Source organism: Panthera tigris, chromosome A3 (assembly GCF_018350195.1).
Source record: "Panthera tigris isolate Pti1 chromosome A3, P.tigris_Pti1_mat1.1, whole genome shotgun sequence".
Taxonomy (NCBI): domain Eukaryota; kingdom Metazoa; phylum Chordata; class Mammalia; order Carnivora; family Felidae; genus Panthera; species Panthera tigris.
In genome coordinates, this window is record NC_056662.1 from 26,407,833 (window position 1) to 26,435,193 (window position 27,361).

The window sequence follows — 27,361 nt, forward strand, 5'->3', positions numbered from 1 at the left end:
TGAAAAACAACACATGAAATTGTATACATTGCATTATTAAAATATACAAAGACTCCTATCTTTAAAAAAGATTGAAATTTAATGGGGCACCTGGCTGGCTCAGTCAGTAGAGTGTGTGACTCTTGATCTCAGGGCTGTAAGTTTGAGCCCCGCATTGGGGGTAGAGATGACTTAAAAATAAAACCTTAAAAAAATTAAAAAGCTTGAAATTTAAAAATAATTCATATATCCAGTATCTGCCCACTTCCCATCACCTTCAATGCAATGGTCCTTTCCTGAGCCCCACCACCTGGCTTGTATCCCAGCACCAGCCCTGCATTGGTCTCCATGCTTCCACCCTCCCACCTTTATTCCACATTCAGCTAGAAGGGTCCCTCAAACTATAAGCAGATCTTGATCCTTCTCTGTTCAGAACCCTGCAAAAGCTCCCCATCTCTCCAAATAAAAGTTTGGACTTTACCACTGGCTTCCAGGATATAGGACCTTGCCTGCTCTGATCTACTGCTCCGTTCCCTGCCTCAGTCCTGCCATTCCAAACATGCAAGCTCCTTGCCACTCTTCACTCAGTCATTCCAGCTTCAGGACCTTTGCACCTGCTGTTTCCTTTGCCTGGAATGTGCTGCCTCCAGATATCTGAATGAGTGGCCCCTTCCTTCTTTCTGGCAGCTCTTGGGAGAGGCTTTACCTGAACTCCTCATCCAGAACAGCACTGCTCCCTCTGTGAACACCTCAGACCCTTTATTTTTCTTCGTAGCAGTTGGTCAGTACCTCCCCCAGTACATGTCTTCATTGGGTCGTGTACTTACTACAATGCAAATACCTTAAGAACAGACTTTATGTCTGATTCTCTGCTGAATCTCTAGTACCTAACACACAGCCTGGCACATAGTTGGTGACTCGAATGAAAGAATGTGGGAATAAATACCGAAAGAACTACAAGCCTCGTGTGGGCTTTGTTTTTGGGTGATTTCTCCTTCCCCAAAACCTCCTGGCAGTAACAGACCCATAGCAGGAGCCCAGTGGGAACTAAAGTGGCTGATCATTCTCCCATCTGAACCCCGCTCCACCCCCCCCCCACTGCGTAAAGTACATCCTGTGAACTGGCAGCAGTAATGGGGGGGTGTGGGGCTAATGGTAATTGCTTTGGGAGGTCAGATCCTGGCTTAACACCACCAGCTATGTGGCCTCGAGAAAATTATGAGAATTTTTTTGAGTGTTAGTTTTTCCCTGTGCAGCAAGAGAAGGATATTAACAGTTCCTACGCCTAGGGCTGGAGTGGGGGCTAAATTCCCATAAAGCACTTGACAAGCACAGTGTTGGCACAGAGTAGGTGTGCGACAACAGGCCACCAAATTAATCAGCAGCCATATATGCGCCTTTGGTTCTTTCTAGTTTACAACGTCCTCTTATACATGCTTTATCTGATTTGAGGCTTTCAACAACCCCGTCGGTTTTTTATCACCATTTTTATAGGTGAGGCAACTGGGTCAAAGAGGAATAGAGTGCCTGCCTGTGGAACACAACTGAATCTGACTACAACGCTGGCATCTTCTCGCCAGAAACACGAGTTGTTACCACTGCCGATGCTAATCAAAGTGATCTGGATGGCCCATCAGAGCCCCAGACTCTAAAGCGTGTGCCTAGTGTGAGGCTGTGAACAGCGAACAAATTCAGCACACAAAACCAGAAGTGAGCCGCCCCTCCCCAGCGACCCCACAGAGGCAGGCGTGCACAGGCCCCTGCACCCGTGAGTGAAGCTTGTGAGCAAGTCTGAACAGACATGCCATCTCTCAGGGTCCACCCAGGATTTAGAACATCTCACATTTCCCAAGCCCTTTCTCTAGTTTCTCTGCTTCAAGTCGGGCAGCAGCTCCAAGCAGCAAAGGCCACCTTTGGTGTTTGAAATCCTTATTGCTCTGCAACCTCTGGCCTTGACAAAGAAAATGTTTCTTCCCAAAGGTAATTTAAGGGAGAAGCCCTGCACAGAGCTCTGGGCTTGGCTCTCATTAGACTCTCCTCCACCTTCCCAGGATTGAAGGCCAAGGGAAGGCACATGGCAGGGAAGACACCAGCAGGTGTTAGACATGAATTTTAGAACCACAAGGCCAAAACATCACAGAATCTTAGGAGTCATGGATTATCACAACTGTAGCATCTGAAAGTCAAAAAAAACCCAAAAAACAAAGAACAACAAAAAACCCACAAACAACAATAACAACAACAACAAAAAAAAAACCGCACAATGTAATACTTTAAGCCTCATGGGGTTGGCAGAGATTTTATCGGACAGGAAAGGGCAGATTGGGAATCTGATGGCTTCTGGGTCAGGGGTATCTCCTACCTGGTCAGAGGCTTAGCAAACGCTCCCTTGTGAGAATATGGCCTCAGAGCTCCAGCCACAGGCAGGAGGCTGCGGGGACAGGTTTTGGATAGCAACTTAATGGCAAAATTCTACAACCAGGCCCCTTAGGACACAGATGAAGGAGGAGAGGGCAGCCTTCAGAAGGATGCCGCCAGGCCATCCACTGCTGGTCCCTGGTGATACGCTCCAAGATCTCGATGGAGCCAGGTTTGTGGCAGGTCACCAAGCACCAGGAGACTCTGAGAGCAATAGCATGATGGTCTCGTTCGATGGCAGGTGCTCCTTACTTGGAACGTGCTGTGTGGGCAGCACTCCGTGTCTGCAGCAGAGCAGTGCACAGCATCATGATTCCTAACTTCTACTTGCATAGTGTTTATAATGAGACAAGTGCTCATGCCCCAGTGAGCATGGAAATGGGCTCGGAAGAGGGGTAGATGATGGCTCTGGCCAGGCAGTGGGGTTGGCTCTGGCCCAGTCTAAGGGCTACTTTGGGGGTCAGCTGGAAAAGGGGTCAATACAACCGCTCCACCCCTGGCCTCATCCTCATTCAAGGTCACTTTAGATACCTACGGTAATGAACTTCACTGATTTTTAAAAATGAGGGAGAGTTCTAGGGTAGTCATGACCTCATGTCAAAACTATAAGAACCTCTGTCTCTCTTTATATAAAAAAATACTGAGAAGAGTTCAGCCCCCTAGGCTGCTCAGAGCAGGGCAGACCAAAAGATGGAGGTCAGACTGCTTTGCCAGTGTGAGAAATCCCCAGGAGAAACAGCAGAGGCACACAGGGACTGGAGACGCTCTGGCTCGGGAGCCTGAAAGCCCTGTGCCCCGGGAGATGGAGTCCTCCTCCTCCAGAAGTCCCTGGTGCTTTCCTGTCTCTGGCGAGGGGGAAGAGCTTGCATCCTTGGGAATCGGTCCTGGGAGCACCGCTGGCTGTCAGGCCTGGCAAGTGTGACCAGCTTAGACTGGTGACATGCTCCAGCCAGGATCAGAACTCATCCCGCAGCTGAGGGGGCTTGTCCATGCCAAAGAAAGAGGACGGCCTCCCTTGGAGGTCCCGTTCCCGCTTCACGAAGGCGGTGAAGGAGGAGACACAGTTGCCAATAAAGTGGTCAGCTTGGCCAAGGATGTACAGGTCGATCTGGGCCACTTCGGGCTTCAGGCTCACCACCTTCACCTGCAGGAGGGAGGGCAGAACGTTTTCACCAGGGTGGCTGCAGGCAAAGGTGGCCAGTCTGGCCAAGGCCTGCAGCCATACCCCCAGCTTTCTTCCCCTGCACAGAAGTGCCAGACACAAAAGGAGGTGCACAGAGGATTCAGACATGGGGTCGGGCATTCCGCTGGCAGTGTTGCCCAGATGCTGTCTCAGCACACCCCCACATGGCACACCCTTCCCCCACTGCCAGCCTCAGCTCCAAATACAGCATCATTCACCCTCTAGTGTGGTTCCTTCACTGGTGTGGTTCCCTCTGCCTGGAGTGTCTTTTTCCTATTCTAGTTCAAGGCTCAGCTCGAGTTCCACCATTCTCATGAAGCCCTAGGCCAGCAGGTGTGGCTCTCCCCATCAAACTGTGATCTGATCACATAGGGCTCCACCCATCCTGTTCTGCTGCCTAGATGCCTCTGAGCCCCAAAGTCTTGTTCAATTTGTCCCCGAGATACTCCCCAAAAGTGACCCCTTCTCTTGGTGGACCATCACTCCAGGGGCCCAGCCACCACAATCTCTTACTTCCTCATGGGTCCCCTCACTGCTTCTGTGTGTTTACCACAGAGCAGCTGGAAAAACTTTTTCTCTGTCCCTCCCTCCACTGCAAGTTGAACACTCTTAAATTGTGCCGTACTTCTCTTCAGATGAAGATGAAAAATCTTGAATGTGGCCTACAAGGCCCTGTCCAAACCACCTCTCCACCTCTCATACCTTCCCCCATCATCCCTTGAGCTCTAGCCACTATCCACCAGGCCCTTCCTGCCTCAGGACCTTTGCATGCACTCTCCCTCTGTTTGAGGCATTCATCTTTTTGTCTGCTTCTTACCTGACCCTCACTCTGCAGCTCCAGTCTCACCTCTGCAGACCCTGGTCTAGGCCAGGGTCCTCTGCTCTATACTCTCACAGAACCACATTCCTTTACTTTGGAGCACACATCTCAGCTTGTAGTTTTCACTCTGATTAAGATCAGCCTCCTGCACTTGATGGGGCCAGGCTGTGGTGGTCTTCTTGTCACTGCTGGCTAGGGCCTGTCTCAATAAATATCTGTTGACTGGACACAGGAATGAATGAGCCCCTGCCTCTCCTCAAGCTCCCGGACCTCTCTTGCAGCATATATTAGAGTTCTGTGCAAAGTCTCTTTTCCTGAGTCTAGACTGGGAGTCTTGGAGGGCAAGACTACATCTTATTTATCAGCATCCTCAGCTCAGCAGTGGCCCAGCCTAACGGAGGAGCAAGGGTGGGCTCTGACCCCATGGACAGAGGGGTTGAGGAGTAGGCAAGGACGACAACAGTGGCACATGAACCGGAAATAGAAAATGGCAAGAGACTTAACGTGTAACAAATATATCAACTCTAAAAACTCACAAAAAAACTCCCAGGGACTCTCCAAATGCTTCAACTTAGTACAGAAGTGGGGGTGTGGGCAGAGCTGGGGCTGAAAGTGCTTTGCTGTCACACAGAGATTTCTGATCTAACAAAAATCATCATCTTGCTATTTGGATGGTAGCAGAGAAATAATACTAGTATAATCATGGCCAAAATCCCCCGAATAATTCCACCCACGCCCTGAAACTTACCCGCTCCGTGTCATACCCACTATCATTAGCTTTGAGACCTCCTGGGTAAATTCTATCCCTTCTTGGGACTTTGGTTTCCTCAGCTATAACATGCAGGGGCTGAGTTGGAGGAGCCCCAAGGTCTCCCAGCTCTGATGGTCTTCTAAAAAGCGGGTGGGAGGGAGGCAGGCCAGGATGCGCTGACTTGGCACCTTCTTTTCAAGTCAGGGCTTCCTGCTGGTGTCTGGGCTAAAAGAGAGAAGGGAGCCCCTCACATAAAGCCAAGGGTTCCCACTGTTAGAAAGCAAACTTTTTAAGGTCTGTGCAGGTGTTTAGGGCTTTCATTCATTCCACAAAATCTTATTGAATGCTTGGTATTAATTCAGTCACTTTATTGATATTTCTTACCTACCCTCCACTGATAGAGCACCAAGCACATCCCACTCTTTAGTCACACACTGAATATTTACTATTCGCCACTTCCTTAAGCATTTACGAAGTACAAAAGAGCATTCCCTTTATTCATCAACCACCTACTCCTACTATCAGTGATGGCTAACTTTATTGAGCACTTGTTTTGCACTGGAATGGTTTTATTTTCTTCATATCTGATCTTCACAATCACCCTATGAAACAGGACTACTCTCAGTCCCATTTTACAGAAAACGAAAGAAGTACAGAGAACTAAAGTAACTTGTGCAAGACTGCACAATGGGTAGCACCCAAGTTCTCTGGCTCCAGAGTCCAGCTCTTAATCTGTTACACTGGATTTCTCCCAAGGGCCCACTCTTTAAGCCCTTATTCAATAGTCACCGAGTGTCTACTGTGTTAAGCACTGACCTAGACAATGGTGACGGCAAGGCCTCTACAAGCTGAGGAACAGAACGGTGAGTCAGCCTCTGATCCCGCCTTCAAGAAGCCACAACGTTTGGGAAGAAGTGGGACGTGTTTCTAGTCTCACACAGACTAGACAGTGCCTCGAGAGCAGCTGTGATAAAATACTGTGACAGCTCCAGTAGGGACACATTAGCTACAAGAATGCAGGGGAAACTGGAGAGAATGGGCCAAGGTGTTTGGGCCAGGGTTTGAAGGAAGGATAGGAACCGGAGCGGAAATGCCTAAGTGTCAGAAGGACATAAAGCACGTAGAGGGAGCCGTGGGGCCACCCTGGAGCTTTCTTTGATTCCCTTCCCGCCGCACCCCCACCGGGCCCACACACACCTTCCCTTTGAAGAGTTCTTGGATCTCGGGCACATAACTCTCAGAATCCGTGGCAATGTAGACCGACCGGGCGTTCAGCGCTTCCACCCAGAGCTTCACGGCCCGTCTGATCTCCTTCAGGTCAGGGAGGCACATGGTCACGGTGAGAGGGGCCGCCGTGCTGCGGCTGTAGCCCACACACTGCGGGGAGGCCATGAAGTGGGAGCCTGCGGTTCCGTCCTTCAGCATGGCGCAGGCGTTTTTCTGCAGTGTTGAAGGGGGACAGGGTTAAAGGCTGCAAATGGCCCGGGACCCCAGGGGCAGGAGCCACTAAGTGGAGAAAGGCTGTACAGAAGCTGCATTGTGTTTTTTAAAAAAGCACCGAGGGAAGAGGGAAACGCATCAAAACAGTAACAGCGGTTACTGCCGTGTAGTGGCGTACTGGCTTTTTACAAAATATTTTTTTCTTAGTTCTACTATATTATCTGGGAACTCCAGTAGAATTCTGAGCCGTGGTGGTGATAATGGGCAGCCTTATCTGATTTCTGACTTCAGTGGGAACACTTCTGATAGCTCCCATGAAGTACATGTTTGCTGTGGGTTTCGGAGAGATAGCCTTTATCAAGTTAAGGTGGGTCCCTTCTTTCCCGGTTAGTTAAGAAGTTTTTCTTTTCCTTGCTTTTCTTTTTTTTTTAAATCATGAATGAGTGTCGACTTTCATCAAATACTTTCTTGGCCTCTATTGAGATGATTATGTGATTTTTCCTCTTTGGGTGCTAATACGGTGAATTACATTCCTGGGATGAAGTTTACTTGTGTTATATGCTCTTTAATATGTTATTGGAGTTTACTTGCTAATATTCTACTTAGAATTTGGGCATCTGTGTTTGTGACAATGGGCACTATCTGATCTTCTGAATTGACCTTATCTGAGTTTGCTTTAGTGCTATGCTAGCTTTATAAAAAATGGCATCTTATATCTTTTTATGTTCTAAGCATATATGGACAGAAACTGTTTCTTAAAGGTTTGGCTGAAACCATTCACAAGATATTTTGGGCCAAGATACTCCGAGCCTGGCTCCTTTTCTTTGTGGAAGGAGGGCGGGAAGGGAGTCAAGGGCATACACGTGTGACTACAGTTGACCCTTGAACAACACAGGGGTTAGGGACACTATCCCCGACCCCGTGCTTATAATTTTTGTCAAAAACCTGCATATAATTTTTGACTTCCCCAAAACATAACTACTAATGGCCTATTGTAGACCAAAAGCCTTACTGATAACAGAAATAGTCAATGAACACATATTTTGTATGTTCTACGTACCGCGTACTGTATTATAACCAAGGAAGCTAGAAACAAGAAAAAGTTACCAAGAAAGTCATAAGGAAAACACAGGTACAGCACTGCACTGTACAAAATCAGCATTTCAGTGCCCCTGCGCAGTTCAAACCCAAGTTGTTCAAGGGTCACCTGTACTTCCTCAATGGACTCTGAGTGAATTTTGATCTAATTTCTATACTCGTCAGTATTTTTCAAGTCTTCCACAATGAGCATTTCTTTTTTTTTTTTTATTTTTTTTTTTTCAACGTTTTTTATTTATTTTTGGGACAGAGAGAGACAGAGCATGAACGGGGGAGGGTCAGAGAGAGAGGGAGACACAGAATCGGAAACAGGCTCCAGGCTCCGAGCCATCAGCCCAGAGCCTGACGCGGGGCTCGAACTCACGGACCGCGAGATCGTGACCTGGCTGAAGTCGGACGCTTAACCGACTGCGCCACCCAGGCGCCCCTCACAATGAGCATTTCTAATATACATACACACATATATCTTCTTGTGTAAATTAAGGAGACTGTCTACGTTGCTCTGTTATTTCCACACAGAAGATAATCTGATGAGGTTTCTGCATATTTAAGCAGCCTCCGAATTTGGAGGATGACATCTTCATTTCTTGGGGGCCCCACCCAATCTCCAGAGCTTGTTTTTCAACAGAGTCTACTGGCTAAACGCTGAGCTGGACCAGAGGACTCCTGAGCTGCAGGTCTCTCTCTGGCTTACTGCCTGACTTGGAGTCTACCTTGATGTTTCTTTTTCCATCTGCAAAGTAAGGACAAAAATGGCAATTGTCAAAATGAGGGTTGGCAAGTAAGCACTCTGGAGCCACATTTCTGATGTGTCTATGGCAGGATCATGGAATACAGTACCACAGACTTGGCTGAATGAGACCTCTTTGCCCTGGCTGGGACTCGGTGCAGTGGGTTCAGTGTTCAACGCCCACAGGCATGGGCCCTAGTAAGGGACACGTCAAGCCAGCCATGGGAGGAAGGGAGAAATTACCCAGTCAGAGCCAATGCGCAGGTGAATGCCCACGTAGGGCCGGATGAGATGGGCGCGGATGTGGGCCTCTGCCGTCTTCACCATCTCGTCCGACCATACCACGTACTTTTGGAGTGGCCTGTGCTCCTCCAGGACGGGGAACTGGGCCGGCGCCCCTGGGAGGGCGAGCACTGGATGTTCCTTTGGAGAAAATCTAGACATGAGACGGAATGAGGGGAAGTCAGATGGAGGACGCACAGAGCTGGCCGCCACCTCCACAGGAAAGAGGATGGTGTCGCACCATGCCCCAGAGACCCTGCGGAGGGGCCCCTCTAACATGCAAGAAGCACGAGAGGCTGTGAAACCCCAACGGGCTGATAAGAAACCGTGGCGGCGACAACAGGCACAATATGTAATACTGTCCCGTCGCACGGAATTTACAACCCTCTTTGCTTGTTTAACAATTAAAAATTTACAGTAGAACATTCCAACCTTTTGTATGTCACGCTGGCTTCCAATCTGTGGTGTGGTAATTCACTGCGGGGTGGGGTGTCTGGGCCTCGCCTCTGCCCTTTTACCCACACGGCGGGACTGGGACACACAGCTGCTTACAGAGGGCCGTGGACAGGACATGCTCACAGGGAGTGGGTACACTGCGTGAGAGCATCCGCTCAACATTTCACACATATTTGCTGACTGCCTACTATGTGCTGGGGCCCAGGGGGAGAACGAGACAGGCACGTCCCTACCTTCATGGAAAGCACCTGATGTCTGCAGATGCCCTCGTCACACCCTCCCGAAGGTTCTCCTTCACCCTTGTCAACTATGGACCTTGTAATTATTTCACCTTGTCTTCTCTGCTAGACACAGGCTTCTGAAGGCGGTGCTTCCGTGTGCTGGACAGTGTCTGGCACATGGAAGAGCCCAGTAAGTGTCTGTTGACTGAATGAACAGCAAACCTGTTTTCCCTCTTCAGCTAACCCCAGAGTCTGTCCTAGCAACACGACACATCCTGCTGGTTCCACAAGCCTGAATGCACTTTCTGGCTCCAGATCTCTGTATGTTTCTTGCCTCGACCTGGACTGCCTTTCCTCTGTCAGCCAAAAACCTTTTCTTAAAATTATGAAATAGGCACAGCCACTCTGGAAAACAGTCTGGCAGTTTCTTATAAAACCAGACATGCGGGGTGCCTGGGTGGCTCAGTTGGTTGAGCGGCCAACTTCGGCTCAGGTCATGATCTCACGGTTTGTGGGTTCGGGCCCCGCGTGGGGCTCTGTGCTGACAGCTCGGAGCCTGGAGTCTGCTTCGCATTCTGGGTCTCCCTCTGTCTCTGCCCCTCCCCCACTCATGTTCTGTTTCTGTCTCAAAAATAAATAAACATTAAACAAATAAACAGACAGACAGACATGAATTACCATATCCCCCAGCAATTGTATTCTTGGGCATTTATCCCGAAGAAACGAAAACCTATATTCACACACGGACCAGTACATGAATGTTCACAGCAGCTTTACTCCTATTAACCCCAAACTGGAAACAACTCGAACATCCAACAAGTGAAAGGTTAAATAAACTGTGGGATATCTCACCATGAGATACGACCCGGAGATATCAAGGAACAAACCACTGAGACAGGCAACAATTTGGGATGGATCTCAAGGCAATCATGCAGCGTGAGAAAAGCCAAGCCCTCAATCTTACATACTGTGTGACTGCATTTACATAACATTTTGAAATGACAAAATAGAGAACAGAAGTGGAGAAGAGATTAGTAGTTGCTAGGGGCCAGGGTGTGCGTGCACATGTGGGCGTGCGTGCATGCGTGCGTGTTTAGGGACACGGATGCGGTTATAAACTGACCACAGAGAATCCTTGGGAAGTTAGAATCGTTCAGGTGTTCTGACTGTGATGGTGGACACACAAACTTACCTATGTGTAAAATTTGTGTAAAATTGAATAGACCTAAACATACGCACAAACCTACAAACATGAACATACAGAAGCGAGTACAAGTAAAACTAGGAAAATCCGGATACAGTGGGTGGGCTGTGTCAATGTCATCATCCTGGCTGTGACACACTACAGTTTTGCAAAACGCCAGCTTTGGGGGAAACTGGGTGGACGAGATCTGGGACCTCTTTGCGGTCTTTCTTTTTGTTGTTGTTTTCTTGTCTTTGTATTATTTCTTACGATGTGTGACTCTATAATTACCTCCATAAAAGTCTCAATGAAAAATTAGGTATTTCAAAGCATACAGGAAAATACAGAGAATAATTTTACAACCCACATACCCACCACCCAAATTAGCAGATGTTAATACTTTGCTCTGTTTCAGGTTTTTTTAAAAAAGAAAGACCAAAATAAAAGGTCTCTCCTGTCATCTCTTTCCCTCCTTTACTTCCTCTTCCCAGAAGATATTGTGGTTTTGTGCATGACTACACTTTTACTATTTGTACAAAAAGGTATTATTTTGTGTGCTTTTTACACAGTGTAATCGTAAAGGCACAGGCTGCCGAGCCAGACAGCCTTGTTCTAATGTTGACTATGCCACCTACTAACTTAGGCAAGTGACTTAACCATTCTGTACATCAGTTCCCTTATCTGTATAATAGGGTTAATAATAGCTCCTAAGTCACAGTGCTATTGAGCAGATTAAATGGATTAATATAAGCAAAGCATTTAGAACAATACTCGGCATATACAAAGCTCTTAGGAAATTCTATTGCCATCATTATTGTCATATTGCGCGAAACCCACCACAACTTTTTAGAAATTCGACTTTATGTTTTAGAGATTTGGCCACGTTGATTGTGTTAGCTTCTCTTGAAATTTTCCATTTTGCACGAATAAACACAAAAGCTGTGGTGGGCACGCCCCTTTCTTCACACCCAACCCAAACACCTCGTTCTGCAAACACCTCCCAACCCTCCAAGACCAGTCGCCACTCCCAAGCCTCAGCTCCTACAGGAGGGCTCCCTGTCCCACTGCTCTGCTGCCTTCTGCACACTGATGTGCTCGACAGCCATCTTCCCTGCTCTCACGTCAGCCCACGAGGGTAGGAGCCTGGGCAGTCATGCTCACCGTGAGTCCCACACACTCTGGTCCAGGGCCTATGCCAAGAAAGCAACAATCAAGTGTTTGCTGACATCCTGGCTCTTTGTTATAATAATAATTTTATACATATGTGCATGTGAATCATTTATCGAGCCTTATTATGCAACAGGCAATGTTCTAATTGTTTTACGTGTATGAACTCATTTGATTCTCACAAGAGCCCTGTGAAGTAAGCACTATCGTTATTCTTTTTACAGATGAGGAAATTGAGGCACAGAAAGGTTAAGTAACAGGCCCAAGGTCACACAGCTAGGAATTGGTGAAGCTGGGATTTGAGTCTGGGCAGTCTGCTCCAGAACCTGTGTGGGTTTTGTGTGTGTGTGTGTGTGTGTGTGTGTGTGTGTGTGTGTGTGTGTGTATTTTTGAGGGAAAGAGAGACAGAGAGAGAGAGAGAGAGAGAGAGAGAGAGCAAGTGTGTGTGAGTGGGGGAGGGACAGAAAGAGAGGGGGTCAGAGGATCTGAAGTGGGCTCTGCACTGATGGCTTGATGTAGGGCTTGTCCTTTTTTTTTTTTTTTTAAGTTTATTTATTTTGAGAGAGAGAGCACGAGCAAGCGAGCTGGGGAGGGGCAAAGAGAGAGGGAGAGAGAGAATCCCAAGCACATGATGAGTTGTCAGCATGGAGCCTGACGCGGGGTTTGACTCACAAACCGTGAGATCATAACCTGAGTCAAAACCAAGAGCCAGATGCTTAACCAAATGAGCCACCAAGGTGTCCCCAGAACCTGTGTTAACTATGCACCTCTCTCTCAGTCCCCCAGGGCCATCAACGAGCCCCTCAAAGGCCAGGTCTGGGTCTTGTTTCTGATCACCAACCCCTAACACAGGGGGTACAATCAATACCTTCAGAATGAATGAATGAGTGGATGGGAAGAATTCAAGGGTCTTACCAGAAAGACCAGGCCAGGCTGTCAGGGGTCAGAGGAAAAAGAAGTGAGTATGAGCTGAACACCTACCACTGCCAGGCCCTCAGCCAAACTCCTTTTAGATGTCACCTCAAAAGATTTTAAAAGGAAAGCCAGAGTTTGTGATCTCCCAGGGAGGCTAGAACACTAGGATAGATCAGGATCTGTGCTCACTCTGCCCTCTTGGAGAGAACCTGCAGTTGACCCTTCGTGATTTCTAGATTTGGAATGTCCCTCCCCTCTCCTTAGAACTGGACTGGCACATGGTTGCACCACTGGGACATCAGCTCTGACCAGTCAAAGCACCAAGAGGCCGAGAATGATGTGTTTATTTACTCCCAATGAGAGAGGAAAGTGTTGTTTGGAAAGCAAGGGAGCATTAGGGATCTTGTTTGGAAAGAAAGATTGACTACCTCCATATGCCCGAGTGCCCTAGATCAGGCCCTTAGCCTGGTCACTGTCCAGTTGAACAAGGCATATGCTCTTGTTGCTGGGTGCAGTAAACGTCTGGGGTTCTTCTCCCCCCCCCCCCAACCCCCACCCTACTCTACTGAGATTCCCCCACCAAGCCAGGGTTTCTGTATGCACAGCATCCACTTATGTGCCCAGATACATCTGTGGGACAGTGGATGAACACCATGCTGAGTACAGAGGATGCAGGGACGCCCCGCACAAGGCAGGGCCTTGCTCTTAATGTTCCTATCTTGAAGGACTATTTCTCTCCCGCTCTTTGCCTGGCTGGCTCCTCATCCTTCAAGTCCCCGACCTGCCAATTACATGTCACCTCTTTAGGGCCTCTCAGGAAGGCTGCAGCCTGGAAGAATAAGGGCTGACGTGAGAGCAGGGAAGACGGCTGTCGAGCACATCAGTGTGCAGAAGGCAGCAGAGGAGAAGTGGGACAGGGAGCCCTCCTGTAGGAGCTGTGGCTTGGGAGTGGCAACTGGTCTTGGAGAGCTGGGAGGTGTTTGCGTTGGGTGTGAAGAAAGGGGCGTGCCCACCACAGCTGTTGTATTTATTCGTGCAAAATGGAAAATTTCAAGAGAAGCTAACACAATCAATGTGGCCAAATCTCTAAAACATAAAGTCGAATTTCTAAAAAGTTGCAGTGGGTTTCACGCAATATACCGACGATGGTGGTGATGGTGATAGAATTTCCTAAGAGCTCCAAATACTGGTTACCTTCATGCCATGAGAATGGTTCAGCATGATGGGCCACAGTCTTCCAACAGCAGACGTGCAATAAATGTCTGTTGAATTAAACCTCCACCAGGGGATTCAGACTCAGAAGCAGCAGAGCTAGAAGGATTCTCAGAAATCACCTAGTGGGGAAGAAATACCTCTTATCCCTTCTCCTAGAACCCGATTTTTAGCTGGACATATGGGAGCCCCAAATAAGATTTCTGTCCTTCTTGCAGCTAGGTATAGGCCATGTGTCTAAGAACTAGCCAATGAGATTCAAGAAGGGTTGTATGGGACTTCTAGAAAGGTTCCTTAAAAAGGTGAGGCTGTGGCCCCCTTCTGCCCTTTTTTCCTTCCAGCTGCCTGGGGCAAGGATGTAATGGCTGGAGCTTCAACAGCCCTGTGAGGGGACACTGAGGATAAAAGTCAGTACTGGGATGGCTGGGCAGAGACGGGAGCTGCCTTCCAGCCATGGGTTGCATACCCTAGTGCTTCTCTTACTTAAGAAAACAATACATTTCTGGGGTGCCTGGGTGGCTCAGTCGGTTCAGCTTCCGACTTCAGCTCAGGTCATGATCTCATGCTTCATAAGTTTGAGTCCCACCTTGGGCTCTCTGCTGTCAGCACAGAGCTTGCTTTGGATTCTCTGTTCCCCTGCCCTCTCTTTGCCCTCCCCTGCTTGCCCTCTCCCTCTCTCCCTCTCTCAAAAATAAACATTAAAAAAATAAAAAATAAATAAAACATTAAAAAAGAAAGAATATATTTCTATCTTGTTAATCTGCTGTTATTTGGGATTTTCTGTAACATGTAGCTTAAATTATGCCTGATACACTTAGATCTGTGGCCATCCAAACTGTCAGTTGTTACACAAGAGAATTACTGGTTAAAGGCAGTGGGGGAGGGGACCAGAGCCCATCCAAGCAGGCTCTGCACTGCCAGCCTCGTGGGACTACAGGCACTTCTTAAGAATTCTGAGGAACAGTATGGAAGCCACTGATCTTGCTCCCCTCCTTCATTTTACAGTTAGAACACTGGCCAGAGAAGGGAAGCAATCTGCCTACTCATACAGTAAGCCAGGGAAGAGCCTGACCTTTTCCAACGCCGTTCTCCCTATACTCATACCCGCGGGCCCAGAGGACAACTTTCTACAGCGAGCAAGTGTCCGCTATTTTAGAAAATGTTTAAAATATGTATACTCGCCAGCTCACCCCTACAAAGCACTCAGGCTTCTTATCAGACCGCATCAGCAGGGCCTACAAAGCCCAGCACAGTCTGACCCCTGCCCGCTTCTCCAATCTCCTTGTGTGTGGCAGATCAATTCTTCAAATCGCCTTTCACTGGGTGGGCTCTATGTCTCCTCCCAACAGCATGGAGCAGAAGTGACACTGTCCCGGTCACCAGGCCCAGGCTTTGGGGGCCAGCAGCTTCTACTTCCCACCTCTTGGAACACTCATTCCCTTGGATGCATCCTCAGCAACCTGGCTGATATGCTGTCACAAGTCCAAGTCACATGGAGAGGTCAAGTGTACTCACACCAATCCACTACCCCAGTCGAGCTCCCAGGTGACAGCCAGTATTACCTGCTTGCTAGCCATGAGTGAGCCCTTGTGGACGCGCAGTCCAGCTGAGCTTTCAGACTCCAGCCCCAGCTGAAAGCTGACCAAAAAGCAAGACATGCCCAGCTAACCCAAGTGTCCATCAATAGATGAATGGATAAGCAAAATGTGGTCTGTACATACAATGAACTATTTAGCCTTAAAAGGACTAAAATTTTTATATATACTACAGCGCAGACGAGACTCGAAGACCTTATACCAAGTGATATAAGCCAGGCATGAAAAGACAAATATCATATAATTCCACTTATACGAGACCTAGAACAGGCAAATTCAAAGACAGAAAAATTGAATAGAGGGATGGGCAGAGGTGTGGAAGAATGGGGAGTAGTGTTTAATGGATACAGAGGTTCTGTCTGGGGTGATGAGAAAGTTCTGGAGATGGATGGTGGTGGTGGTCACACAATTCACTGTGCTTATGCTACTGAGTTGTACACTTAAAAAAGTGGTTACAATGGTAAATGAATAAATAACACACACACTCCAGTGGCACAAATACACATATATACACCATGCTAACCATTTTTTGAAATCTCCCATTTTTATGTTTAGAACTAATCCTGCCAGCAATATTTACTAACCTAGTAAATACTGATATTAATTACTCTTGAGAAATGATAAACAATACTCAATTACAAACTATATGCAGTAATTTCGTTTTAAGTTAATCTGTATAGGTAAGTAGATTTGTATAAAAGTATCTGGAGGGGTGCCTGGGGGGTTCAGTCGGTTAAGCATCCGACTTTGGCTCAGGTCATGATCTTTGGTTCATGAGTTCGAGCTCTGTGCTGACAGCGCGGAGCCTGCTTGGGATTCTCGGTCTCCCTCTCTCTCTCTGCCCCTCCCCCGCTCATGCAACGTGCTCTCCCTCTCTCTCTCTCTCTCTCTCTCAAAAATAAAAATTAAAAAGACATTTAAAAAAAGCACTGGAGAATGGAAGTACATACATCAAAATGCAAAGAGTGTTTTTTGACAGGGTGGTGGATTAGGAGTAAATTTAATTTTCTTCTTTATTAAAAAAATTTAAAAAAATCTCCCACCAAATCTGTGGTGGGTATTCTAAAGGATACTTACACCAAGAAATTTGATGTTTAACATGAATTGAAACTTTGTACAGTTGGGATTCTATAAAGAACATGGAAAATCAAGGAACACAAGAACTGCCTTGCTGAATCCAGTCAACCCACAGAACTCTGGGAAAATAATAATACACTGCTATTGAGCCACTAAGTTTTGGAATGGTTTATTATGCAGCAAAAGACAACGGTACAGTCTCCCATTCTCCTCCTCACTCACTCCACACCAGCCACACTGGTCTTCTGTCTGTCCCTTGATCATACTAAGCTTGTTCCTGCCTCAAAGCCTCTGCTCTCCGTGTCCCCACCATGAAGAACTACCTTTCCCTCCAGCTTTTTCCACGGATGGGTCTTTTTCTTCAGGTCTCTCATGGACTGAATGCTTGTGTCCCCCCAAATCCATTGTTGAGGTCCCAACCCTCAAGGTGATAATATTAGGAAGTAGGGCATTTGGGAAGCAATTAAGTTTAGTTGAGGTCACAAGGGTAGAGCCCCCATAATGAGATTAGCGCCTTATAAGTGAGCCTGTTCTCACTGTAACATGTGAGGACACAGCAGAAAGGCAGTAAGCCAGGGAGATCACCAGAACCTAATGCAAGAACCCAATACTGGCATCCTGTCTCAGACTTCCCAGCCTCCAGAACCACGAGAAATAAACACCTGCTGTTTAAACCCCTAGTCTGTGCTATTTTGTTATAGCAGCCTGAGCTGACTGAGACAAGGTCTCACACACAACATCTGTTTGTGTCTTTCATAGTACTTTGTTTTCTGGAATTATCTTCTGTAAAGGCTTATTCACTGTCTCTCCCATTAGACTCAGCTCCATCAGGGCAGGGACCTTATCTGTCTTATTCTTGCCAGTATCCCCAGTGTCCAGACCAGTACGTGACACCCAGCAGGTGCTTCTTAAATAAGGGGAGGGGGAGGGGGAGGGGGAGGGGGAGGAGGGGGAGGGGGAGGGGGAGGGGGAGGGGGAGGGGAGGGGAGGGGAGGGGAGGGAAGTCCAAGCTTTCCCAAGCCATCATGCAATTCCTACAACTCAGTGAACTCAAACAAGATGGTGAGGCACTGAGCAAGTGTTTTAGCAACACTCCCTGACTGATGCATCCATGCAGCACTGTACCTTCTCTTCCAACCAGGCTTGTGTGATATTTCTGGTTTTCTGGAATTTGCTTTTGGAACTACTTTTGGAGCTGGTGTCACATATTTTTTTCCTGGCACTTTGTCAATAGGAGAAAAATCTCCACCCTTGGAGGGCAGATCTACCTTTTGGCAATAGCTCCAGGTCACTCAGAACTGAATAGGAAGAACCAAGTAGGTGATCAAATGGGAATGTCCTAGACCAACCATGAGGGAGGAGTGGAACCTGCCATGACCAAGTGTCCTCAGTAGCTCCTTAATTAGCTCGGAAGTCCCAAATGGGAATTGGCACCTGTTCCAGGCACAGCTGTTTTCTCCATAGTGATTAAGAACGGGTGCTCTGGAATTAGACTGCCTGGGTTCAAATCCTAGCTTTGCCACTTCAAGCTGTGTGACCTTGGACACATGATTTCACTCCTTTCTGCTTCAATCTCCTTAAGTGTAAAGCACAGAAGACAATAATGCCTGTCATACAGACTTGTGGAAGTATCGAGTAAGTAACCTTAGAAGACTTAGGTAGTGAAAGGAAAACTTGGAACAGTGTTCGGTACACAGTAGGCACTAAATAAACAGTAGCTTTCTCATCTATTTTTTTAAAATTTTTTTTAACGTTTTATTTATTTTTGAGACAGGGAGAGACAGAGCATGAACGGGGGAGGGTCAGAGAGAGGGAGACACAGAATCTGAAACAGGCTCCAGGCTCTGAGCTGTCAGCACAGAGCCCGACGCGGGGCTCGAACTCATGGACCGCGAGATCATGACCTGAGCCGAAGTTAGCCGCTTAACCGACTGAGCCACCCCGGCACCCCAGCTTTCTCATCTATTAAAGAATTACATTTGGACTGCAGCTGCCCTCTCACCAGCTCAGTTACCCTGGGCAAGTTATTTTACCTCACTGAGCTGTTTCCTTACCTGTCAAATGGAAATTGATCATAACACCCACCTCATGAAGTTTCTCAAAGGCTTGTATGAAATAAAGCATGTAAATAACAACAGTAACAGCTAACATTGGTTGGCCCCCTACTATGTGCCATGCGTTCTAAGCTCTAGGAAGCAGATACCATAGTGCTCCTTCCATTCAGGCCAGACAGCTGGAGAGGCTGCTCAGGGTCGCCTGAGAAAGAGGCAGGGGTGAATCAGAGCCCAGGTCTGACTTACCATGAGCGTGACTCCTTTCTCTACATCAGTCTGTCCTTGGTCTACTGAATGCCAAGTGCTGTGACCCTGTGTGAATTCCTATGTCCCTCACAGCTCCCAACCTGACTTTCAAGCCCACGTTCATTCCTGCCATGCTCTAGCATCAAGGCAAGCACACTCTGATAGTTATCATCATTGTAACCAGCCTGTGGCTCCCTGAGGGCTGAGGCTGGGTCTTCTTCATTTTTATATATCACCTCTGGCTTTTGAGCACTATGTCTCATACATGACAGACGCTCTATAAATATTTCACAGCCTGTGCCTGTGCCCTGCTAACCTATTTTTTTTTTAATAGGGCCTACTGTAGCACAATTAATAAAGCACATCCAATTATTATCTGGATGACATCATCTCTCAGTCTGCACCTGAAGCTGCTTTTCTCTAGACGCTGCTTCCAATTTTCACCTTGTGAGGAGGAAGGTTAAGAGGGGAATGATTCTCACGCCTAGAGGAGGAAATCGGGACCCATGTGACTGCACAATAATCTTTTTATGACATCCTTTATCGGCCGATAAACTCTTGCTCAACCTTGTGGCAGGTCAACGTCCCACCGTGTCAGGCGTTGAGATGGGAACAGATCACACAGGATCCCAAGTTCAACAGATAGAACGGCTGCACCTTTGGTCTCATACATCAGGGTGTGGTGGAGGGGAAGAGGGTCAGGAAGGTGCTGAATGCTCATGGGCCCCAGGCCCCTCCCTTAAACCCAGCAACACTGCCCCCTCCAAGTACCTCTGGATCCACTGGTCTTTGTAGGAGGCGCTGAAGGAAATGCCTGCAAAAAGCTCGGACTTGTTGAAACTCACATGAAACTGATCCCAAAATGGACCAAAGGGATTTCCTTCCTGCAGAAAGAGAGTGATCAAAGGCTTACTGAGGAGGGAAAGCCCTTTGGGGATGGGGCCAAGGAATTGTGGGTGGGGGAACTCTGGTGGACTGGACACAGGTTGAAACACCTCATGGGATGGCCCAATAGGAATGCCACTTTGTAAAGCCTGGGCTGGAGACCTGAGGAGAGCAGCTGGGCCTCCAATCTGGTTTTCAGCAGGAAATGTTCACCAGTGTCTAAAGGACTCTTTCCTCCTTTACGTGCCATATCCCACTGAAGCTGCAGCATTGGTGGGGTAAGTGGGGAGGGAGTGAACCTTGGATTTGGGCCTTGGATCTTGGACTAGAGCTTCCAGAGACTTTTAAGACCAGCTAATACAACGCCCTTCTTCTTTTCTTTTTAAATGCTTTTTAAATTTATTTTAAGAGAGAGGAAGAGAGAAGGTGGCGCAGAAAGAAAGGGAGAGAGAATCCCAAGCAGCCTCCAGGCTGTCAGAGCACAGCCAGATATGGGGCTCACTCTCATGAACCATGTGTGAGATCATGTCCTGAGCTGAAATCAAGCTCAACTGACTGAGCCACCCGGGTGCCCCTCAATGCCTGTATTTTCAAGATGGAAATACTTGCAGGGTCCAGACAGGGTAAAACACTTGCCCAAGGTGAGGCCAGTGCTGGGGCTGTAAGCCAAGTCTTCCTTTCTCAAGTTTTGTGGCTCCTCCAACCACCCTCCCCAGACTTTAGCATAAGCACCTACAGACATACTGGGGATTGTCTTATTCCCAAAGTGCCAGAAAATTATAAATTTCTCCTGATAAAATATGACAGCTTCTTATTTACCCACTGAAAGGCAGGCAAGTATACAAGTTAAGAGGGTGGACAATGGAGCCAAATCACCTGGGGTTGAATCCCAGCTCCACCACTTATTTGCTAATGTAACCCTGGGGAAAATACCAAACCTCTTTGTGTTACGCTCATGTCCCATCTATAAAATGGGGATATTAATAGTACTTCCCTAGTGGAGCAGTTTGAGGAGTAACTGGGTTAACATGTGTAAAGCTCTAAGCATGGTACCTGGCACGTAGTAAGTGCCATATGGGTATTAGTTATTATTACTGATGTGGCACTTCACAGTTTACAAGCACTCTTACACCTGACCCTCATGACATTTATGAGTGAGACAGAGCAGGGATTGGTGTCTTTATTTTGCTGGTAAAATAAAGTCTCAAGGGAATCAAGGTACTCTGCCCAAAGTGACACTGCTGACAAATGTCACAAATGGGACTTAAATCTCCATCTTTCTACTCTAAGCCCTTCTAGTGCCATCCCCCACATATTGCCATCACAGCATCTCAGGGGCCTAGAGGACATGGAACAGGCATAAAGGGTCCCCCAGACCCACCTTCATGGGGCACGTCTTCTTATCAGGGCTTCGCTGGGCTGCCACCTCAAAGCAGTATGCCACTCGCCTCTCAGGGGGCCAATGAGTGGGTGCCAGCTTCTCCATAAAGTCCTCCAGGCTGATGACCCGATGGTAGGCCTGGAGGGACTCCAGCTTGAAGTACTTCTGGTAAGACACATGGAGCTACAGGAAAAGGTGGAAAAGGAGAGGCAGAGGTCCCTCTTCAGTATCCTAGTGGCTCTTTGAAAGACATTTAATAAAAGCATGCATCCAAGACCCAGATAACTCAGACTGTGAGCCAATGAAAAACTTTTAGGAAAGGACACCAAACTTAGAACGGAAACAGGCTGGGAGAATTTATCTGCAAACTAACAAAGAAATAGTAACACCCCTTGTGTTCAAAAATGCTTGCTGATCTAGATGAAAAAAGACATAGGCTGTAAGAGAAAATGTGAGCAAAGGAGAGGAGTGAACAACTTACACAGCAAAGAAAACCCAAATAGCCAATACACTCAAAAGATATACAAACTCACTAGTAATTAGAAAAAAACAAATTGCAATTACGAGAGCACTTCTCACTCATTAGACCAGCAAAGATTTAAAAGCTTAACTTTAGGGGCTCCTGAGTGGCTAAGTTGGTTAACCATCCGACTTCAGCTCAGGTCTCACGGTTTGTGAGTTTGAGCCCCATGTGGGGCTCTGGGCAAATACGATAATTTGCTCAGAGCCTGCTTTGGATTCTGTGTCTCCCTCTCTCTTTGCCCCTCCCCAGCTTGTGCTCTCTCTCTCTCAAAAATAAATAAATAAACATTTTTAAAAAGCTTTATTAAAAAATTTTTTTCACGTTTATTTATTTGAGAGAGAGAGAATTCCCAGCAGGCTCCATGTTATCAGCTCAGAGCCCAACATGGGGCCCAATATTCTGAACCGTGAAACCTGAACCGAAATCAATAGTCAGACGCTCAACTGACTGAGCCACCCAGGACCTAAAAACTTAACTTTAGTTTTTGGAAAGGATGTGGGGAAACAGGGACTGCTGTACCTGGCTGGTAGTCAAAGTATACGTTTTGGAACAACCACTTTAGAATGCAATTTTGCAGCATCTACTAGAATTTAAAATGCTCCTTGCACCTCTATGTATTTTCCCTAGAGAAGCTCTCCCACTTTGCACCAGGAGATGGGTGTAAGGATGCTCAGTGCCGCAGCAGAAGTACAAGAAAGACCTTGGAAGGAGTCACACTGAAGACACTATATCCATGACAGTGGTTGCCTCTGGGACTGGGAGGGGAGCGGGACTAGCCTCCGGAGCCACGTGAGGCTTTATCTTTTAACAACTTCATCTGTAATAATACTTTATTTCTTTTATTAAAAAAAAAAAAGAAACATGAAGCAAAGAAGAAAATGTTAACAACGATCACTTCTAGTGGTAAGTACATGGATGGTGACTGTATTAACCTCTGTATTTTTCTGGATTTAAAAAAGTTTTTTAGAACACCATGGAATAAAAATGTAGACTTTACCCTATAGCTCAGGGTTCCCAAGCATGTTCCACTAGTTCAGGAGAATAAAGAGTTCTGCAATCAAAAGGCTCCAGAGTTACACAGACCTGGGAAACACTGTGTTAAGCTGATTTCTTTACTACAGGACTTTGCAGTATGGTAATACGTAGTTTGAATCTCCAGTTTGGGAGGCTGGGGTATTGAGAATATAACTTCCCAAGCTGATTTAACCACTGCACCCTTCCTTCACAAGCCATTGGCATTCCAACAGACTTTGGGGCACTTAACCATTAGCAACTAGGTCTTGCTGAAGGATTTTAAACAGAAATAATAGGAGATTTGCCTCTTAGATCACTCTAGTGGCAGAGGAGAGGACATATAGATGGTAAGATTAGAGGAGGAAGAGGAATCAGGAGGCTACTGCAACGATCCCTTTATTTGTTCAAGTACTCATTCAACATATATTTTTGAGCATAAGTCCAGGTGAAGATGGAAGGCATGGACAGGTTAGGAGAGGTAAAGGAAGATGAAGCAGCGGGTAGAAGGAGGTATTCAGGATGACTTCTAGATTCCTGGCATGGTATCCAGGTGAATGGAGGTAACATAAACTAAGGCTGGGAATATAGGAGGTGACACAGGTTTGTCAGGGAAAGATGCCAAGTTCAGTGCTGGCTTTGTGAATTTGAGGTATCTGTGGGACATCCAAATAGACTCAAGGGCTTAGGAATTAGAAACACAGGCTTGTGATCAGAGGAGGGTCTGGGCCTCAGGTAAGTTGGGAGGTACGTGGGAAAACAGTGAAAGCCACAAGATTTAACAGAAATTTACAACAAAGCAAATGATGGTAATAACAGCAACTAATATTTATTGAGTGCTGACTTAGTATGCTCATCACATTTCATGGACTTGCTCATCTAATTCTAAGAGGTAGGAATATAACTATCTCCAATGTACTTATGAAGAAACCCAGGCAGACAGAATCCAGATAACTCAACTGAGGTCACAGAGCTAATACCCAAACAGGAGGAGGAGACACACTAATATTTAAACAGTGAGTGGAGAGAGAAAAGCCTCCAATACAACACAAAGAGGAAAATGCTGAGAGGTCAGGGCTAAAGCAGGAATAGGCTGTGTCTTAGAAGACAGGAGAGTAGGGATATTCAGGAAGGAGAAAGGCTCACAGGACCAGGTGTCACCGGGAGAATAGCTGAGGGAAAGACTGAGAAATGACACCTAGATTTGGCAATTCTGAGGTCCCTGGTGACCTCTGTGAGAACAGCCCCAGTGGGGAAGAGGAGAGTAATTGGACGGGTTGAGTAACCCAAAAAAAGCAAGAAGTAGAGACTCGGAAAGATTTTTGGCTGAGAAGACAAAGCCAGAGAAAGAAAACAAGCCAGAGTGAGATGAACAGACAATGTCTAAACTATAACACTGAGTGCAAAAAATCAGCACATCAGTGGCTCCCAGTTACTGAGGACTTCCTATGTCCTAAACACTTTGCGTTGATGAACTTAGTTGATTCTTTTTTAATTTTTTTTACATGTATTCATTTTTGAGAGACAGAGCACAAGCGGGGAGGGGCAGAGAGAAAGGGAGACACAGAATCTGAAGCAGGCTCCAGGTTTTCAGCTGTCAGTGCAGAGCCCGACGCGGGACTCGAACTCACAAACCGCGCGATCATGACCTGAGCTGAAGTTGGGCGCTTAACTGACTGAGCCACCCAGGCGCCCCTATGAACTTAGTTGATTCTAAGAGAGAGGCATACAATGTTCAAGGCATGCTACAATCACTCACTCATTATGGGAGGTGGCCACAATTACTATCAGCCTCTTTTAAGGATGAGGAAACTGAGCACAAAGAGATCAAGTAAGTATTCTGTCCAGTCTACACAGCCAGTAAGTGGCAAAGCCAAACTATGATCTCAGGTACTCTGGCTTTTAACTTCTGATAAAAACCTCTCTAAATATAGGCATGCAGAAGAAAAAAATAAAAATAAATAAAACCTATGCAGAGAAAAAGCTGTAAGAATGAAATACAGTGTTTTGTACATACTAAATATCGTTTTTTAAAGTTTATTAAAAACTTTTAAAGTCAGTTCATCAGATTAATTCAATTCCTACTGCCAGGCCTCTGGGGGACACAGTGTGAACAAAGACAGACACAGGATCAGTGGAAGACACAAATAAAAAGCAAGGAATTAGAGGGTGTTGAGTATCACTGTGACAGGGTGAGGCAGCTCTGGAGCCAGACCGCCTGGGTTTATGGCCTTGGACACATTATTAACTAACCTGTGCCTCAGTTTCTCCTTCAGACTGACACTAGCATCCATCACCCTTTGACTAATGGGATGCCCAGAGGGTGGGACCAATCAGGGGTGGAAATGGAGCTTTAAGTTCCTATCACAGGCTCTGGAGTCAGACGGACATGAGCTTGAGTTCCAGCTCTACACTACTTATAAGCCGTGTGACTTTGGGCAAGTTACCTAACCTCTGGGAACCTGTTTCCTCATAGGCATGTAACGAGGGAGAAAAGAGCTAGTCCTCCTGCAGTGCTCAGGACAGTGCCTGGCAGACCGAAGGCACTGGATAAGTGTTAGCCAGGTAGCCAGGGAAGACAGTTCTGGGTGGGGAGCAGGGCAGGCTCAGAGGAGTGGGAGGTAAAGCCCAGAGAAGGACTTGGGGTCAGGAGGAGGTAAGCAGGATTGGGGTAAGATGGACAAGGGCTAAGGTCAGTGGGAGGTACTCACATTGGTGAAGGGAGGCTTGTGATGCTGGTACTCAATCCAAGGGGGTACAGCCAAGGTGCGGTTCAACAGCTTTGCAAAAGCCAGGGAGCCCAAGAAGTGATCGGCCTGGTTCCCGAAGCGCCCTGGATGGTATATGGTGGTTGAGGTGAGGCCTGGGGCATGGAGGGCATGGGGCATGCAGGGTCCAGAAAGGACGCAGAGCCAGGGGTGAGGAGGACCGGGACACCAAGGAGAGCCAGGGGAGCTGGCAGCATAGGATCCAGGTGTGGACTCCTGGGTCTGACAATCAAGGCCCTTAGGTCCTACCCCTCTGCCTCAGACCTTCCAGGTGCCTTGGTGTTCCCAAACATGCTCTACACTTTCCATCCTCACCCCATGCCTTTGCTCCTGGGGTTCTCTCATCCAGGATTGCCTTTCCACCTCTATCTCCACTCACTTGTGCGTGAAAGGGGCAACTCCAGTGCCTCATTCACTGGAATCCTTTCACCAATCCTCTGCTATCCTGAATCCCCTCCTCTGCCTCCCACCTCAGACTGGAGTTATTTCCGGTTCTTCACTTTTCCTCAAATGTCCTTTCTCACTTCCTGGCCTTTGTACTGGCTGTGTCTTCAGCCTGTAAATACCTTGGGGGCCTGGGGTGAGGACCCTATCTGATTCTTTTCCTTGTCCCTAGCATGACATCCATTCATTCATTCCACAAATAGAGAGACGCCACAAGGTGCCAGGCTCTCTGCTTGGTACTGGAATATGGGATTGAGCAAGGATAAGGTCTCTGCCTTCGAGGCAATCACAGTCCAGCTACAGAGACATTAAACATGTAAACAAGTATACAGTGACACATTCTGATGATTTCAAGACAGGAAAAGCTTGGTGATTGATAGACAATAAAGTGGAGATTATTTGCATTGAGGTCAGCGAAGCCCTTTCTGGTGACATTTAAGATGCGACCTAAGAATGGGAAGGAGTTGATCTGGCAGAAGTGAAGGGGAAGGTGTTCCAGGCAGAGGGAATAGCACAGGCTTCAGGACCTGATTACGTGTGAAAAACAGAGAGGGAATAAAGAGTGGCTGCAGCTGGAGGACCTGGGGAGAAGGGAGTGGTGGTAATGATGCGCAGAGAGCCAAATCATCAAGATCTGCAGGGTCTGAAAAAGAAATGACTTCTACGATGACGATCCACCACCCCATTTAAATTGCACCCTTCAGCCAGCTTTTAGATTCCCCCTTGCTCTTCTCTATTTTATTTTCCCACGGTGTTCATCCTCTTCTATGATACTCCACATAGTTACTTATTTCTTATGTGTATCGTTTATTGTCTGTCTTTCCCCCGCTAAAATGAAGGTTCTACAGGGGCACGGCGTTTTCTAGCTTATCACTGCTGTATCCCCAGAGCAGAAAACAGGGCTGGACACAGAGTAAGGGTCCTATAAATACTATTGGTTGGTGAAAAAATCGTCCAGAGCCAACGTTGAGTCAGTCATATCAAGTCCTGCCCCAGCAAACTCCATTTACTGAACTCTGGGATGGCTTAGACCTTGCACAAGACACATCACCTCTTCCGGCTTCAGTTTCCTCATCTGCCACATTGGAAGGCTGGACACAGAGGTCCCTCAGGGCCACTGCAACTGGGGCAGGGAGGCGAGGAGCAGGCCATGCCCTGCCCTGGGTTTCTGTCCTGGACATGTCAAGGTATCTCTGAGTGCCTCAGAAGAGGGCCTTCTCCTCTCTGGGCCTCAGTTTCCCTATTTGAGCAGAGGGCTCGGGAGGCCTTACCCATGCATGGGCAGTAGAGCAGGTAACCGGCCGGGTCCCAGGAGCCCGCGAGCAGCCCCGGGAGCGGCAGAATCAGAATCAGGAGAGACACACGCAGCAGCAGGGGCGACGGTGCCCACGCGGCGGCGCCCATGACGGCTCCGGAGCCCGAGCGCGGGGTAGCGCACAGGCGGGGAGAGGAGGGGCGCGAGCGTCCGCCCCGCTCCCGGCGGTCATCGCGCGCCGCCCGCGCGCCGCCCCGGCCTCTCTAG

General features: G+C 47.5%; 1 protein-coding gene across 1 annotated transcript; it reads right to left on the minus strand.

Moving 5' to 3' along the window:
- Positions 1–154: 154 nt before the first annotated feature.
- POFUT1 (protein O-fucosyltransferase 1) lies at positions 155–27,319 on the minus strand. Its single transcript, XM_007073555.2, has 7 exons — positions 27,111–27,319; positions 25,339–25,460; positions 21,094–21,276; positions 19,599–19,711; positions 8,663–8,855; positions 6,349–6,591; positions 155–3,541 (listed from the first exon to the last, which is right to left on the minus strand). Exons 1-7 carry the CDS (start codon positions 27,241–27,243, stop codon positions 3,353–3,355), a joined length of 1,176 nt encoding a protein of 391 aa, XP_007073617.2. The 5' UTR covers positions 27,244–27,319; the 3' UTR covers positions 155–3,352.
- Positions 27,320–27,361: the final 42 nt, after the last annotated feature.

Bases quoted from the DNA above. Each gene is read 5' to 3' on its own strand.
- POFUT1 (XM_007073555.2), bottom strand. From the start codon at position 27,243: ATGGGCGCCGCCGCGTGGGCACCGTCGCCCCTGCTGCTGCGTGTGTCT. The intron at 8,856-19,598 runs GTACTTGGAGGG...TCTCATGTCTAG, and splicing joins AAAGACCAGTGGATCCAGAG to ATTTTCTCCAAAGGAACATC. The intron at 6,592-8,662 runs GTAATTTCTCCC...TCAACACTGCAG, and splicing joins TGCGCATTGGCTCTGACTGG to AAAAACGCCTGCGCCATGCT.